The sequence below is a fragment of the Protopterus annectens genome, chromosome 2.part0 (genome assembly GCF_019279795.1).
Source record: "Protopterus annectens isolate FY-2018-M chromosome 2.part0, PAN1.0, whole genome shotgun sequence".
Classification (NCBI taxonomy): Eukaryota; Metazoa; Chordata; order Ceratodontiformes; family Protopteridae; genus Protopterus; species Protopterus annectens.
In genome coordinates, this window is record NC_056728.1 from 1,411,642,874 (window position 1) to 1,411,661,388 (window position 18,515).

The following is an 18,515-nucleotide window of genomic DNA, read 5'->3' on the forward strand; positions in this document are numbered from 1 at the left end:
AGTTAATACTAAGAAAGGCCTGTCTTTATTGCAGACAATTTAATATCTTGCTACAGATATTTACATAGTGTAGTTCAGTGTTTTATTGTGACACTGTTGGCTAATTTTATAATTTCATTACGTTTATGTAGAATTATGGACAAAGGGCTTCAAGAAGTATGGCCAGCGCAGACAGCGGGATTCCACCCCAGAGTATCCATGGCCTCTCTGTGATACGCTTGAAGCTTCTAAATGTCGCTTCTGTTCTATGCGAGGGTATCAGCCCTCATTCCTACAGGAATGTTAAAACAAGCTACCTTAAAAGGATTTTCCTGATTCTACTGTTACTGAGCAAGACAAAGATGAAGCAGAGAAGAAACGGAGAAAAGGGAAGAGGATAAGGAAAACTGAAGAATTTAGTTTCTCCCCTTCAGACTCCTTGTGCTAATGCTTCACAACCACAGTTTGTATCAGCGACGTTTGTATTTTCAACTTCTCTGACCTGGTTCTACCTTACAGACACTTGCTATTCTTTCCTACATAGTGCCAAAAAGAACATCCTGCAGCTGTTTATCGGGGGTGGGGGGTGCTTCAGATACCCCCTATCCCATCTAAGATTATTTACTACCTTCACATCAGGTAGGCCCTTCTGCAGCAAACCAGGTCTAGGTTGGGGACAGAAGGGTCTTCATGAAGGACAGGTTGACCCACTGTTTCTCGACTTGTGTTCATTCTGATGTCCATGAACCGGTAAGAGCATCTTGGAGCTATGTATTCCAGAGCCTCTCAGATTAGCTCTGACTGGATTGGATTCCTTGACACAGTCCCTTGATCATCCAGCTCACTCTACTTGCGACCCTCTTGAGTCAGGTCCTCAACTCAGTCCTCGACATCATCCTCCGCCCAGATTTGGGGTTCTTTTGCATTTGAGGTATCTGCTCAGTTTTCTCAGGCTCTTTGTTGTCACTTCCTCTATCTGTGTGCCCACTGACTCTGGTTGTCCCTTTAACATTATCAAAAGATTAGTCTGTATAGTCCATATGAGCAGCGAAGAGGCAACTACCCTTCCCAAACCTCTACATGCTGCTAGCAGAGTAGAGGATGTATCCCTGTTGCACCCAAGTCTGATAAATCCCAACTTAGCTGTATGGATGATGTCCTGCTATTCCCTTTTAGGAGCCATTTTGCCATAAAAGTTGTGTGCATTTTGCAGGAGGCCAGGAAGCCCAGCTCCAGAAAATGACTGAAAAAAAATAAAGGTTTTGTATTTGGTACTGAAATTAACTAGAGCTTACTCCTGTACCTGCAGCTATTCTGAAGTACTTGGCTGAGCTTTTTGAGTGGTTTACTTTTTTACTACTAGAAGTGCATTTATCAGGTACGTTGCCTTCCTGTTAGTCCTTTCTTGAAATTTCATTTAGAGGTTATGCAGTTTTGTAAAATTTAAATGTCGAACATTTATGTTAACTACTTTGAGAGTGCAAACAAATTTAGCAGGCTAAACATCAGTGACCTGTATGCTAGATGAGCAAAGCAGACGTATAGCTAAGCAGTCCTTACATAATTGGTTAGCTAATGGCATTTCCCTTCTGTTACAAATACTATAGCAGAGCACTAGAAGACCAAATGAGAGTGCTCTTTTGTGTTATAGTTGCTTTCATAGCAGATGCCTTTCAAATTCTTTCACCTTGTAGTAGTTGTGGGGCAGCCTGCTGACGCACTAATTCACATTTACTTCAAACATTACATGCTGAATTTTATGTCAAGAGCATGACAGGATTTTCAGTTGCATTTGCATTTTTGCAAGGCATGTAGTAACCACCTTGAGTGTGAAGGTCAGGCTATCTTAATACCCTTCCTGTATACAAGGAATTACACCGTAGCAGAAATAATTATTTCAGTACAGTTATGTGAATGTGCTCTGAACAATGTATAGGATCGGTGCTGCATTATAGGCTTTTATCCAGCAGAAATGCCTTCCTCTTCGTCTCCATCTTCATTATTGCATAACTTTTATTGTCATCACTTGATTGTCCTCTGTTTTTGTCACATTTTCATCATCACAGTCCTGTTCGTTTCATTATTTTCATCATATATTCATCACGCTTTTTTCATCGCATATTTGTCATCTTTATATCTTTGTTGTGTTCATCTTTATAGTCTTTGCCATCTTTATTGTCTTCGTCAGTCATTCTGATTGCATCTTCATAGTTAAATGGCTTGGCAACTGTCTTCATAGTCGTTTTCATTATTATTGTATCTTGGTGATTTTCATAATTGTTTATTCTTCATCACCTTCATTTCATCTCCATCACATATTCATTTTCTTAAGTAATGTGGATTATTCTATCACTAATGCATAAAATGTATAACACACAAATGCACTTTACTGTAGGAGTGTTATTGAGGTGATTTAAATACCCCTAGATGATGAACTATTCACATGTTGCAGTATTCTGTACTCTTGGGTCGTCTCCTCTAGCTAACCGAATGTCTGGCCAGTCTTCATAAGTTTGTAGTCACTGCAAGGTGAGTGGGACGTATGACGTGGCTAGGTGAGCATGGGCGATAAGTGACATCTGTATGCACCAGACTTCAGGACTTCTCTGCCTCCAGTCAAATGTCAGCTGTTCCTGCTGTACCAGTCGTCTGATCTAGCATCTTTGAGATAGGTACCCCATTGGGGACCCTTTGTTTTTGAGTTATTGCATGCTAGTGTTTGTTCATGTCATCCAAAAAGGGTACGTGCAAGTGTGACCATCAGGTTCCCCATAAAGATGCCCATTAGCTCTACCTCTCTTGTTTAGGACCATCCCACGACCATAAGGCCTGCCCTATTTGCCAGGTCTTTGTCCTGTAAACTCTGCGTAGCAGACTCCACGCCTTAAGTATGTACGTGGAGAGTCAGCGTCTCAAGCGGTTAGCGTTGGGCATGGAGGGGCCGTCCGATCTGCCCACTGAGCCACCAAAGAAAAAGGCCAAGGCCCTAAGGCCTGTAATCTTAGCTGCGCCTCTGCCTCCCGATGTTCATCCTGTGGCAGACGGCCTGGAGGAACAATCTGTTATCGCAGGTACTGGTACAGCAAGTACCAACTTGGAAGCACCAGAATCCTGTGCGGAAGCCACATCCTCTGAGGCACTGCAGACGTAGACTTCCGATGCTGAGGGAGAACCCAGGCTTGGATTGGCCAACCGGGATTATCACTCCACTACCACACTGCCGTCAGACCCCAGGCCTACCCCAGTCCAGACACCTGCTAGGCCTTCCTTAAAGAAGAAAGAAAAGAGGAAGCATACCTCTTCTACTGTGGAAAGTCAACCAGATTGGCAGGCTTTCTTGCAGAGCCTTTTTAATGCATTTATGGCCTTGAGGACCTGCTTCTTCAGTAGCTTCACCAGTCCCTTCCCCTGTGTTGAGTCCTAGACCCCCAAGCCTTAGAATCTTCTTGGGTGGAAGAAGAGGAATCCTCTGAGTCCTCAGAGGAATCGTTCTATGTTTATCAACTTCCCTCCTCCCTTGGCTGTCTCCCCCAGAGGAAGAATCTGCTGAAGCAGATTCCCCAGCAGAAGATCTCACCTTTGGGTAAACAATAGCTAAGATGAGGGAGCACTTTAAATTTGATTCATATGAGAGGACAGCGGTACAGAAAAGCTAGTATGAACTCTTCCAGATGGATTCCATGGCTCCTTCAGCTATTTCTCCAGTACTGCCAGCATTCCTTGATGCTTTCAATGCAGCTTCCTTGAACCCAGACTCACAGCACCCTGCAGGCCTGATAAGTTCTACAAAGTTCCTGAGGCAGTTCCTAGTGAAATTCCCTGCTCTGACCCAGGCACCATCTCTGTTTCTACAGACAAGGCATCCAAACTCCTCCCTCGTCCTCCCTACGGACAAAGACAGCAAGGCTGTAGAACATTTGGGTAAAAAGATATACACATACTCTACCCTGGCTTTCAGGGCAATCAGTTGTCAGACCCACATGTGCAAATGTGCCCTAGCTCTTTTGAGAAAAAAGTCACTGAACAGTTGTCTGACATCCCGGATTCCCCGTCCAAAGCTCAACTGTCCAGCTTCATCTCCTTGACCTCCAGGTCACTAGACATTCCATTAGGTGCAGCTATGATGCTGCTGAGGCCTCGACTAGATGTGCTGCATCAGCTTCTGTCCTCAGAAGATATTCGTGGCGAAGACTTCAGCCACTACCTGATGATATTGGGGCAAAGCTCCTCAATGCCCCTTTAAACACCTCAGTTCTGTTTGGCTCCAAGGTTGCAGAGCTATTTAAGACTTTGTAACAAAAGGGGAAGGAGCTACAAGATCTAAAACACTTGTTTGTCTCTCCTATCCCCAAGTTTCTTGGAAACTACCCATTTAAAACCCAGTTTATTAGGAAGCACTCTGCTCCCGCACCCCCATCCAGACCTAGGAAAGCTGCCAGGAGGCATTCCACTCCTGCCAGACCTACACAACTACCAGCACACAAGCATCAGTTTCAAGACAGGGCAGGTAGCCTCTGACTACTTGCCATTCTTGAAGCCCCCAACTCCCCCCCCTCATCCATCCCACTGTCAGTAAGCACCTCTCACTGTCTCCAGATGTGGAAACGCACCACTGCAGACAGGTAGGTCTTATCCGTAGTAGAAAACAGGTACGTTGACATGGATCACTCCTCCAGCTCGGAGGGGTATCCGTCAGTCCCCAAGAGCAGCTCCCTCTCCGTCAGTTTTGGACAACCTCGCAGCCCAGGGCACCATCCAGCCTCTTCCACGGGCAGAAAGGGGGAAAGGCTTTTATTCCAGGCTCTTTCTAGTCCCAAGAAAAGATGGACCCTGGAGACCAATCCTGGACCTCTCCCACCTAAATCTTTTCCTGCAAGTGTCCACCTTCCGGATGCTCACCTTACAAACTCTCTTCCCTTTGATGTTGCCTCTGGGTTCATGGCCACATTGGACATCAAGGATGCCTACCTTCACATACCCAAAAGGCCTAATTTCGAAAGATACCTTTGTGGCCCCTTCTTGCTGTCAATTCTTGGCTTTGCCCTTCAGTTTCTCTACAGCACCAAGGGTCTTCACCAAGTGCCTGGCACCAGTGATGGCCTTCTGCAGGATTCAGATTTTCCCTTACCCTAGACTACCTCATCCAGGTGGATTAGAAAGAATCCCTCCTGCTCCACTTGCAGAAAACTGTCTCCCTCCTGCAGGCACTGGGTTTCCAGGTAAACTATTCCAATTCCAACCTGCCACCCCCCCCCCCCCCAGGACCCTAGTCTTCCTAGGGCGCAGGATTTTGACAGATGTCATGAAGGCCTTCCTACCACCCTAAAAGGTGGAAAACATAACACAGTACCTGCAGTTGATACTTCACACCAAAGAAATGACTGCCAGGCAGTATCTCAGGCTCCTGGGCCACATGGCCTCCACTATTCCAATGCTACCATTAGCAAGGCTCCACATGAAGCTTGAATGATACCCAAGATCCATTTAGACTCGGCGCACTCATCCTCTGGAGTATCAAATCCCCCTGTTAACCTGCCTCAAGAAAGAGATTCAATGGTTGATTCAGGTGAACCACAGCCCAGGCCTAACTCTTCAACCCCCCCTGCCAATGCAGGAAATGTACACAGATGCCTCAGACCGGGGATGAGGAGCAACTTTGGGCCCCCTAAAAGTCCAGGGCGCCTGACCAGACTCCCAAAAACAAAGAGCACATCAGTGTAAAAGAGATGAGAGCAATTCTAGCCTTGAAGGCTTTTCAGCTCAAACTGAAACAGGGCCCTCTAAAACTTTTTACAGACAATACTACAGTTTTGTGGTATGTCAACAAACGGGGGATCAAAATCTTAATTGTTGTGCTGACTAGCTCTTCTAATGTGGGAGTAGCCCACGAAACAGAGTAACACAGGCAGTTTACATCCCTTCGGAACAGAACTCTCAGACAGACACCTTAAGCAGGTCCATGTCACAGTTCCACGAATGGATGCTCCACAGCGATGTTTCCTGGATGCCTTTTCAATCTCTTGGAAGGGGGTGTGTCTCTATGCATCCCCCCTTCCCTCTTATTCAGAAAGTCCTGCTGAAGATGCAGCAGGACAAACCAAAAATTTTGCTTTTTTTTTTTTTTTTTTTTTTTTTTTTTGCCCTTTTGGCTAAGACAGCTCTGGTTCCCCCTCCTGCATTTTGCTAAGGGCAGTCACTCCAAGTTACTCCACAGAGTGGACCTTCTCACACAGGACAAGAGATCTCTAATCTATCCACACTGGCAATCTCGACACCTCTCCCTGTGGGTGACACAATTCTGATCCCTTACAAACACCTATACAGTGAGGATGTGCTCACAGTCCTGCAGGAGGCCAGGAAACCTAATACAAGGAGATCTTGTGTATCCAAGTGGAAAAGATTCTCCATATGGTGTCTCCAGAGACAGTTGGACCCATAACAGAGCGAGGTCCCTTTAGTACTGTCCTATTTGTGTGAACTCTTACAGACAGGATTAGCATACTCCTCCATCAAGGCTCATCTGTCTGCCATTTCAGCTTGTCTGCCTCTGGAACCCCCTCTGACTTCCAGATTGCCCGCAAAGTTCTTAGAGAGTACTACATCTCAGACCCCGAGGAAGCCCATCCCTCCTCCATGGTACCTGAATTATGTTTTAGAGAAGCTCACGGTACCCCCCTTTGAACCAGCATCTAAGGCTTCCCCTGAAATACTGCACATGGAAAACAACTTCAGCTCTCATGCCCATTCCCCCTCCCCCCTTTCTCATATTACACAGACAGGGTAACCCATAGGACCAATCCATCCTTCATGCCCACGGTGGTTAATGAACTTTACTTAAACCTAGCCGTCCACCTCCCCACCTTCTTCGCCCACACACAGAGTGACAGAGTTTGCACTCCCTTGATGTGCGCAGGCAACTTAGGTTCTACCTGCACAAGACTAAGTCTGTCAGGAAATCTAACCAGTTGTTTGCCTCCTTCCACCCCAGGTCCCTGGGGAAAGCAGTCACAGACTATCTCAGCCTGGATTTCCAGGGCTATTACCTTCTGGTATTCACACTATGGAATATCATTAGGATGTAAGGTTAAAGCACACTCCACTAGGGCTATGGTGTCTTCAAGAGCCTTTTTCAAAGGTTTGGACACCTCCATTATTTTAGAGACATCCACTTGGATATCTGTCCCACACATTCGGCAAACATTACAAGCTAGACCAAATCTCTAGGTCCAGGGCTGGATTCACCAGGGCTATCCTCCATGGATTCATAGAGAATTCCTCTAGGCCACTACCCTTTTCCTCTCAGTGAGCTTTGGCATTCACCCAAGAGAACAGAATACTGCAACATGTGAATAAGAGGATATAGAATAGTTCTGTAAAATCTTACCGTAAGTACAGGTATCCTTTTCTTCCATGTTGCAGTATTCCTTCCCTCCCTCCTGCCCCTCCTGTTAACATACATTTCCTTTCTTGGATGGCACAGGACTTGCACAGCTTGTCCTGGGACTGGGGCACTCAGTTCAGAGGTCTGGTGCTTGCAGACGTCACTTTTATGGCCCACACTCGTCTAGCCACTTCAGATGGCCCATGCACCTTGCAGTGACTACAAACTTTTGAAGACTGGCCAGATGTTTGGGTAGCAAGAGGAGGAGACAAGTACAGAATACGGCAACATGGAAGAGAAGGATATCTATGGTTATGGTAAGATTGTACACAACTATTCTTTCTTCCTAAAGGTGATAATCTTTTGGCAGACAGGAATCTGTCTAGTTTCCAATCTCAGGACCACGAGTGAGGGGGAAAAAAACTAGTGGACTTCGTTGATGAGCTCAGGCTCAATAATTTCCAAAAATCATGAAACCCAGGTAGTAAAGCAGCAAGCCTTTTTCACAGACAAGCGTTCCTCAGTAACAAAAAATCAGAAATATTTTAACAATATTAAATGTGTCAGCTTATATATATTTAAAAGTAGATGTGGAAAATATACATATTGTTTAATTTTAAACCAGCCTATTCATGGCAAAGAATATAAACAAGGCAGTAAAAGTGCATTTTAGAACAGCAAGTACACCCCCCCCCCCCCCCCGCACACTACTACTGGTTAGATCAAACTAATTCCTAATTAAGGAAAACACTACCTATTTGCAACCCACATTCCAAGATCGGGTATTAAGAAAAGCATTACAGACTTAAATAAAATCGCTTTTAGCTAACTAATGCAATAAAGCCTTCATCAGGTCTGTGACAACTAAAATCAAGAAAAATACACTGCTGTCTAACCATAAACATAATCAAAGTAGAGCCCCATAAATATAAAAATACATTTGTCTAATGTCTAGTATCTTGCATATAGCTAGTGTTTTCCTTAACTAGTATTTACTTTGATCTAATAGGTTGATTTAAAATTAAACCATACATATTTTCCACACCTACTTCTAAGTATATAAAAGCAGATATGTTTAACTTTGTTAAAATATTTCAGATTTTTTTTTTTTTTTTTTTTTTACTGAGGATCACTGGTCTGTAACAAAGGCTTGTTGCTTTGGAACACTTCCTGGGTTTCATGTTTTTTGGAAATTATTGTGCCTGTGCTCAACGAAGTTAAAGACCACTAGTTTATCTGTTTTTTAATCTACTGATGATGCCCGCTGAACACGAGACTGCGGCTTCACGGCAGTATATCAAACTGCCTTGGGGCTCAGACTGAAAAAAAAAAAAAAACCTAAAGACCGCCATTATTTTATGCTAGCTAAGCAGTGCTTTAGCAGTTTACCGAGTGTAAAAAAATAAATGAAACCAGGTGTGTGTGTGGCTGTGTGTGAGATCGAGCAGTCCCTGGCAGCAGTGAAGTTTACATACTTCTCATCCTCTTAGTTCAAGGTATCTATCTGGCTAAGCCTTAAAGGGGGGGGGGGTGGCCGCAAAGGCTTAAATTAGGTTACAAAATCACAAAGTTACTCGAATATTAGGATTTGTGTTATGCATTTTCTGAAGCAGAGGGCTGGGTGTGTCTGAGTGAGATTGACCACTGGTAGCAGCAGCAGTAAAGCGGTTGCGTACCTCTGGACCTTTCAGCTGAAGAAATCTGGATAAAGCCCAACATAAAGGGGAGGCAAACGTTCAAAAATAGCAACATATTTTGATTATTACTCTTAGAAAAGTACAAACTTGCTTAAATAAAAGGGTTTGTGTTAGTGTAATTTTTCTGAAGGAAATAAGTCAAACTGAAATGCATGTCATTATTTAGTAACTTCACTCTCCAGTGACTGACGAACCAAACCTTTTAGGAGTAAGGGGCCAAAAAATAAGTACCTTGATATTTTTTTAAAGTGTTGTATCTTAGATGTAAAATGCTTCCTTCAATGCCATTAACATATTCTATAACCAGTTTGAAACATTATGCAGAGGAACTATTTTACATAAAAAAAGGGTGTGTAACAGTAAATATAGTAATAAAAATGTGTAAAACAGTTTTACAGACAGCCCATTCTGTAAGCAGAATCATCCTCTAGGGTATTTTTTATTGTGGAAATGTCCTTCCTGAGCAGTCGGCTTCAGAACACCCCTGGGTGAGTGTCATTTCCACAATAACACACACCCTGTTGGGCATTATTGCTTGCATATGCTACACCCTTTTAAATTTTAATTTGGAATCTTGTACTCTTCTATTTTGATTGTTCCATTCTTAAAAAAATTAACCCCATGCATTTAATTACTTGACTGATTTTTGTCTAATTGGTAATATGGCACTCGTGTTACTGTGCTGATCTCTGCTGCAGACCACCAAAAACATATCTGCCCACTGCGCACTGTTTGTCCCCACAGCTGCATCATCAGAAGGTGGCACCAGATGCACCGGAATCATGAAGTAATTGGACATCTGCACTTGCAAATGCAAACTCAAGTTAATTAACATAATACAGTTCCAGTGAAGTAACTAAAGTAAAAACTACATATTTTAAGATCAAAAGGCCTACTTTACTTGATGAGAGAATAATCACAGCAAGAGGAAATGTTAAAAGAAAAAAACAATTGTTCTCCATACCAGCAGTGCTTCTGCATTTTGTGGTCTCTGTTTAATCTTTCTAATGTTTAGGCCTTCTAATGCAGTGGCAGGAATGAACTCCAGTCACATAATTCAAGTTCATGAAGTTAATATTTTTCAGTTTGTAAAAAGTTTTAAGCTGCGGTGGTGCAGCGGTAGTGTTGTCGCCTCACAGCAAGAGGTTATCCCGTTCGATTCTTGGCTAGAGCGCCTTCTGTATTGAGTCTGCATGCCCTCCCCGCGGTTGAGTAGCGTTCAAAAGACATGCGTGAATGGGCGTGCCTTCGTTGAAGGTTGGGTGTTGAGCTGGTACCTTGGCACCATAAAAATCTACTGCCAGTCAGCGGATCGGAGTTCCGCTGTGACGACCCCCAACTGGGAAAAGCCGAAAGAAAAACAACAACAAAGAGTTTTCTTCTCTACACACCCACTATACCTCTGTTTCTATTTCTGCAGTTAATAATGGAGTTAAATATATTGGTAGCTTATTTAAAGGAAAATTCAACTTTAGAACTCAAACATTTTTTTCATTGTTTTTGAGTTTATTTTACAATTTTAATGAGTTTCTTTCAAAATGGCTGATGATGGGGCCTGCCTTGGTAAAGTGATCTTGTTTTCTTGCTTTCATTCCTTCTTCCCAGAATACATTTAAAGTTCTCTTTAAGTGACTCATGCTAGACATAAGGAAGTGGTGATGTTTTATGCCATTAAGATTGAATGACAGGAATGTGAAGCACTGTTGTCTAAACACAACTTCTGTAACAGAGCTGCTTCTTTATCTGACTGAGTTTGTTCTGTGCTATAAATAGCTGTTGGCCACTTGCAGCAAAGAAAGTAGATAAAAACAGTTTTTTGTAAGAGGAGTCTTTTGTAGTCCTAATAGATTTGACAAACCATACCCCCCACACACATACTGAGGTGTGAAAACTCTCACTGCAGTAAATGATCCTTGCTGTACATTTATAAGTGACAAGTAGTAGGACTCAAACTTTGTCTACTACTTCACAATGCCTTCAGTGGGAGGATTTTTCTCTCTCCTGAATGATGCAGACTTAAAATGTGCTTTACTAGTTCCTCAGTTATTTGTCGTGTTCATCCTCCTTTTTTCTATTTCATATTTATTTATACTTTGGTAACCAGGAAAGTGAACTGGTCCCAGGACCCTTTTCAGCCACAACGTACGCTGCTTTGGCAAAGATAATTCTTAAATGGACTTAGCAATACCAAGAAAAAAATACTGACAAAAAAACATTGACCAAGATTGCATGTGCAACACACAGCCAGTGTGTGACAGTGACCAAATAAATCAATGAGCAACATTTACTAGAATGTATGCATTAATGCTTAACTATACTAAGTTTATTATAAATAAATCATTGTATGCACATGTTTGTTTACGTTTTTATATATATATATATATATATATATATATATATATACACACACACACACACACACACACACACACACACACACACACACACATGTGCATGTGTTTGTGTGTGTGTAAAGTACATGTGTACAAAAGCACGCTTGTATGCATTTAAGCACATTTAAGTACTTCTGATTTCCTTTTCTTAGTGTTTTTAATGCAGGGAAACATAGTAAATGTAAAAGTAAATTCAGCAGTATATTGTGGTTGCACTCTTAACAATGTAAGGACTGACTCAGTCAGTGGGAATCTCTTATAATGGATCTGCATGTACCAGATATGCACCCCCCCTCCCCCGAAATGATGTCTCAAAAAAGCTTAAGACCTTTTTATGAACAGTCAGTGCACCTAGTTGATAGGGTTGCCATCTGACTCTTTCTGCAGTTGACCTGTGTGGGAGAGGGGCTTGAAAATGGTAAATGCATTTATGTTTTACAAGAAAAAAAAAATCTGACTTTTCTCTAAATGTCACAGAAATCTTTGATACACCATTTAAGTTATTTTAACATATAAACTGTTATAAGTAACATTTAAAGCTTAGAATTTCAATACTGTGTTGCTGCTTATGTAAATTTGTCAGAAGAGTTGCAATTGCCTTTAAACCCCTGACTTATCTAATTGCTTTGTTTTGCTATGAAAGGCGAGTGTTAAGTTCTCCTCCCCTCTGCAGTAAAAACAGTTGTACAGCTTTGTCTTTTTAATAAGTTGCTGTGCTCTTGACATTAGCAGGAGTAATTGCCCATCTAAGATTGACAGCAGTACTGGACAGGGTAAACTACAGATTTAACTGTCTATGGTATGTCATGCAGGTGGAGACTTTAATTTCTCTGCATAGTATGTGAGAAGTTGAGTTAAAAAAAAAAAGTAGGTGGGCTTTCCCTTCTTTGACTCCAATGCAAGAAAATAAGAGTCTTAAAAAGTACAAGCAGGTTTCTGGTACCTACACAATGCTGGAACCATACTGTAGGGAGAAAAGAAACCTAACAATTGAGTTAAACTGTATGAGAGGGTGGAGTTTTCCTTTAAGCTTAAATTTGTTTTTAACCTCCACTGAGGTGCAGTGGTTAGCATTGTCGCCTCACAGCAAGAGATTCTCTGGTTCGATCCTCGGCTGGGGTGCCTTCTGTGAGGAGTCTGCATGTTCTCCCTGTGGTCTCATGGGTTTCCTCCAGGTGCTCCGGTTTCCTCCCACATCCCAAAGACATGCTGCAGGTGGATTGGACACTCTAAATTGGCCCTAGGTGTGTGTGTGTGTGTGTCTTTTGTGGAAGGTTGGACGCCGGGCTGGCAACTTGACACTGTAAAATTCCACAGCCAATCATGAGCGGACAGGTGATCCGCTGTGGCAACCCCTAACCGGGAAAAGCCGAGAGAAGAAGAAGAAGCTCTTGCTATTGTTGGAACTAGCTGTGGGTGTCTATTTTGCTGTTGTCTGTGCTTGCATTTCCTCTTATTAAACTTTGTCAGTATGCAGGACAGTAATTGCTAGATCTGATGCCCTTTTCATTCTTCCTCAACATGTGGGTTTGGATCTGATCCAACTCTCGAGCGCCTTCCTCTACTCATAATACCCCAGATCATCCCCATATCTTGGATCTCATTTGCCGCCATAGTACTAGACACAGGTTCCTCTCTTGAGTGAGAAATGAGAGAATTCTTAAGTTCATTTTATTTATATATATATATATATATATATATATATATATATATATATATATATATATATATATTTATTTATTTATTTATTTATGAAAATCAAGTCTCCTCTTATTTTAATTTTCTATTCTCCCTCTTAGTATCCACAACAGCATTAGGCTTTTCAACTATGTTTTGTAGCATCTCTTCTGTGCCTTAGTTGGTATTTTTTTCTTACAATATTCTTGCCCCTCCTGTTAACATAATTTCACAGTTGCAGACCTACATTTTGTAGTCCATTTTGAGGATGCCCATACTCTTCAGAGCGAGGGATGTATAGTCTTGGTATGCACTGATTTTTATATTTCGTTTGATATCTTGTCCAGTTGATTCAGTGCTGTATGGTGCCAGTCAGTCAGACCAAAACTGTAAGTTGTGAATCAATTTGGTTATACCTTTTTAACTTGGGATGTCTTTTCAGTATTCAATTTAGTCTTCTGAAGTGTTACTTACAGAACTTTGTTCTCATTTTGTTCACTTTTGTTCTTGACCCTTCCTTTCCCAAATGTTTATATGGACACTCCTGTTGAACTTTGTTACATTCGTGTTCAAGGTCAATATTTTCTTTTTAAATGTTGGCACTGCACATACAGTGGATATAAAAAGTTTACACACCCTTGTTAAAATGCCAGGTTTTTGTGATATAAAAAATGAGACCACAATAAATCATTTCAAAACTTTTCCCACCTTTAATGTGACATATACCTGTACAATTCAGTTGAAAAACACATCCGTTAGGGGAAAAAAAATATAAAAAAATAAAAAATGTACAATACGCTGGTTGCATAAGTGTGTACACCCTTGCACCTTTTGATTTAACTACAGCATTCAGTCTTCTTGGGTAGGCGTCTATCAGCATGGCACATCTTGGCAATATTTGCCCACTCTTCCTTGCAAAAGCAGTCCATATCTGTCAGATTGCAAGGGCATCTTTTGTGCACAGCCCTTTTAAGGTCACCCCACAGATTTTCTATTGGATTTAGGTGTGGGCTCTGGCTGGGCCATTCCAAAACTTTAATTTTCTTCTGGTGAAGTCATTCTTTTGTTGATTTGGATGCATGTTTGGGGTCATTGTCGTGTTGAAAGGTGAAATTCCTCTTCAGCTTTCTAGAAAACATCTGAAGGTTTTAGGCCAGAAGTGACTGGTATTTGGAACTGTTCATAATTCCCCTTCACCTTGACTAAAGCTCCAGTTCCAGCTAAAGAAAAGCAACCCCAAAGCATGATACTGCCACCACCATGCTTCACCATGGGGATGGTGTTCTTTCGGTGCTGTGAAATTTTGTTTTTGCGCCAAACATACCTTTTGTGAGTTGTGGCCAACAAGTTCAACCTTAGTCTCATCACACCATAGCACATTTTCCCACATGCTTTTGGGAGACTTGATGTATTGTTTTGCAAATTTGTTGGGAGGATGGCCTAATGGTTAAGGTGTTTGCCTTACAAACACAAGGTGTAGGGTTTGAGTCTCACAAGGGATAATTGGCTAGGCTTAAAATAGCTCGCAAGGGCAGTTAGCTTAGTACTAACCTATGAATTACCTATGAATTGCCTATGAATTTTCTGGGGGTCTATATCACATTGTCGAAAACTGACCATGTCGAACGGCTAAAATATCAAAAGTGCCGTTCATCAAAACTGTTCTTGTGGGTGGCTGCGCCACCCCCTGCTAAATTATATTTACAAACTCCGAGATCGCACTACAGTGAGGAAAGGGCAAATTTTCTGATACTCACTGTACCGTGATCCCACAAGAACAGTTTCGATGAATGGCACTTTCGATATTTTGGCCATTCAGCATTCAGTTTTCGACATGATAGGAACCCTTTTTCTGTGTCAGAAAAGGCGTCTAGCAACCCTATCTGATAATCCTGACATATGGATAATACAGGAGATTGTTGTCACATGTATACAACCAATACTTGCCAGAAATTCCTGCAGCTCCTTCAGTGTTGCTGTAGGTCTCTTGGCAGCCTCCCTGACCAGTTTTCGTCTTGTGTTTTCATCAATTTTGGAGGGACGTCCAGTTCTTTGCAACGTCACCGTCTCATATTTTCTCTACTTTTTGATGACTGTCTTCACTGTGTTCCATGGTATATCCAATGCTGTGGAAATTTTTTTATTCCCTTCTCCTGACTGATACCTTTCAAAAATGATTTCCCTTTGATGCTTTGTAAGGTGTCTGCGAACCATGGCTTTTGCTGTAGCAGGCGACTGAGTAAATGCCTGGAAATTCCTACTAGGACAGCTGAACTTTATTTGAGGTTAATCAGAGTCTCCCTAATTGATGGCAGGTATGTACCCAAGAAGACTGCTGTAATTAAATCAAAAGATGCTTCAACAAAGGGTGTGCGCGTGCAAAGTATTAGTTTAAGGGTGTACACACTTATGCTACCAGCATATTTTACATTTTTTTATTTTTTATATTTTTTTCCCCAACAATTTGTTTTTCAATCGAATTGCAGAGGTTATAGGTCACATTAAAAGTGGAAAACGTTTTGAAATGGTTTATTGTGGTCTTGTTTTTTTTTTTTACATCACAAAAACCTGGTATTTTAACAAGGGTAAATCACAGCGTATCAAGACCAAATGCCGTTTTTTATATCTGATAAAGTTTTAACCATTTGTAAAGTTTTAACCATTTGTAAATGTGATTTCCGATCCTCATCTGATCAACTGTACACCTGTAAATCATCCACAAAAAGTAGATGAGATGTCTTTGAAGAAGGTTGATTTCTTGGAGTAAAGCTGTAACCGTGTCTAATCTGCTAAGTAAACAGTGTAATAAGGCAGAATAGCAGTGTTGACAAAGAATTGCCCTGGACTACAAATTTTTATCCTTGTGTTTCCCTTTGTCATAACTTGGTTACAAACCTGTTTGCCACTGTTTCATGATTACTGCATAGTTTCCCATACATCTGTAAGCATTCCATTATTCATGAATGTGGTATGCTGTTGAATGCTTTGTCTTTCCATTCCATACATAAATGTTTTCCCTTTTTACAGCTCTGTTATGTCTAACAGTTAATGCTTCTTTAATATCTTTCCTGTAATCACTGTTGCTAGCAGGCTGTTCCGCCAGAGATAGCTGTATGTTGGGCCAGAATAACAAAGCCTTGGTCACCTTCCTGTTGCAGCATTTGCCCGACATATGACCTAAGCATGCCAGGGCAACAAGGTACACAAGGAACATACAGGCACAAAGTACTGCAGAACTTTCTCGCCACCAGCTCAAACACAGAACCTGCGATTTTTTTTTGTTCTGTCAGAACTTGCAGCTGTTGCCCCTTCCACTTAGCCTTCTCTGTTGGGAAACTTCCTTATTTTTCATAATTTGACACAGTATTTCTCTCACTCTTGCTACAAATCCTCTGGTAATTCTGGTTTTCTTGAATAATAGTAACAGTATGTAAACTCTTCCCTCAACAGTCCACTTTATCTCTCTGCCTCTTGGTCTATCAGTTTTTTTGTGAATAACCTACTGACTTCTAGGAATGTTTCCCTGTTCTGAGGATTCTACACTGCCTTTTTTTCTCCAGTCCAGGCACCAGTGTGTTTGCTAAGAGTGATCACTTTTTTTTATCCCGGGGACCATTCTTCTTGATATACAAAATACAATCTGTCAGTCTCACCTTGGTGAAATTTTTGTAAAAAGTGTCCATCACATGACTGTACTCGCTAGGACTTGAGAATGAATTAATTTCCATCAGTACTCTCCTTTTCTTTCCGGTTCCATCTCTTCATTTGGACCCTTTCCTCCACTGTGTGATGAGGTGTGTAATGCTTGAACTTAAATGTAATATAAAGAAGAATTGGAATGACTTGGTAGAGTTGGTGTATGCTTTTTAGAAGCACGTATGTCCTCCCTATTCTGTTTTAGCCTGCATCATTTGAGAAGTTGCAATTGCATAGAGAGAGCATGTATGTTTCCACAAGCTGTGTCTCATGCCATGTTGGTATGTAGTGACTCCAGCACAACTGGCTCCAAAATGGCACTGATGCTGTGGGGAAGTGGTAGAGTTCTACATTATTCAGGCAAGTTGAAAGTAGCCTTATGTTGTAGTGTTAGAGTGCAAAATCTATTACTTGAAACAGAGATGACTCTTGTGCTGATCTTAAAATTACTGTATTTCCAGGTGAGACATGAAGTCAACCCAGTCAGGCAGTTAGCAGAGAGGATTAAGGTTATGATGAGCTGTTACTTTTCGTGCAAGATTTGATTCCTGCAGCATTCATTTGACTAGTGTTTGGGCCTTGAACAAGTCACTTAACCAAACTGTGCTTTAGGCTAATTGGGAATTTGGCTAAGCTCCTTAATGGTCCCCCTGGACTGCATGCTTAGTAACTAACCATGAACTGTGCTTAACACACTCTCTGTTCTTTTCCCAGGTAGCACAACTTACTTATGGGAGTTTCTTTTAGAGCTGTTACAAGATAAGGAAACTTGCCCTCGCTACATCAAGTGGACTCAGCGGGAGAAAGGCATCTTCAAACTTGTTGATTCAAAGGCAGTTTCACGACTATGGGGCAAACACAAGAACAAGCCAGACATGAATTATGAAACTATGGGAAGGGCATTAAGGTAAGAAAATGGGCATAGTCTTCTACATAGCAGAAATGCTCATAATGACAGATTTGTCTTTTTTATATAAAATGTTTGGCAGGCTCATTGTTTGGAATGATTATCTTCGTGTTTCACTGTTGCAGTCATCACACTTGGGTTATTTAGCCCTCAGTCTGCCTGAATACCAGAGTCGTGTGATTTCTGCGTCGGATGCTGTCGCCTCTTCCATGATGTCAGTTCGTCAAGGGTATAAAACATGCAGCCGACGCCATCACATCAGCTTTTTTTGCCACGTGGGAGCCCGAAGCAGAAGCAGTTTGCAAGTGCCGGTTGGCCGCTACCTGAAATTTTTGTTTTTCGAGTTTCAGACCTGAAGTCTTCTAAAGCTAAGTACCCCATTGGAGATCCTTTTTTCTTGCTCTAACCGATGTCCAAAAAAGTTAATTGTTTTGCCTGTGGAAAGCAAATACCTCACAGAGATTTTCATTCTTACTGCATCATCTGTTTAGGCCCAGACCACGACATTCCTCGCTGTAGGTTTTGTGCCTTATTTAACACCCAAACTGTTAGTCATCTGGCTTTGTCACTAAATTTTCGCTCTCATTCTCCATTTTTTGAAATGACTTCCATAAGCCATCTGACTGTCGATCTTCCGAAAAAACATAAGGATAAAGACAGAGACCGCATATGTCCAAAACTGCCAACAACGCTTCCGTTCAGCTAGTTGCCAGTTCGCCAGTACTCAGTGAGGTGCTTTCGCTGCCCCTGATACCCGCTTCTACAGATTCGCAGACCTCTGAAGT

The 18,515-nt window shown here is 41.8% G+C and overlaps 1 protein-coding gene across 3 annotated transcripts in view; it reads left to right on the forward strand.

Annotated features, from left to right (window-relative positions):
- ELF2 (E74 like ETS transcription factor 2) overlaps positions 1-18,515 on the forward strand; it is a 192,892-nt gene that overhangs the window by 108,194 nt on the left and 66,183 nt on the right. For all 3 annotated transcript variants that reach the window (XM_044061643.1, XM_044061641.1, XM_044061642.1), the window contains exon 5: positions 17,538-17,730. In XM_044061643.1, coding sequence (XP_043917578.1) covers positions 17,538-17,730 — 193 coding nt within the window. The remainder of the gene's footprint in view (positions 1-17,537; positions 17,731-18,515) is intronic.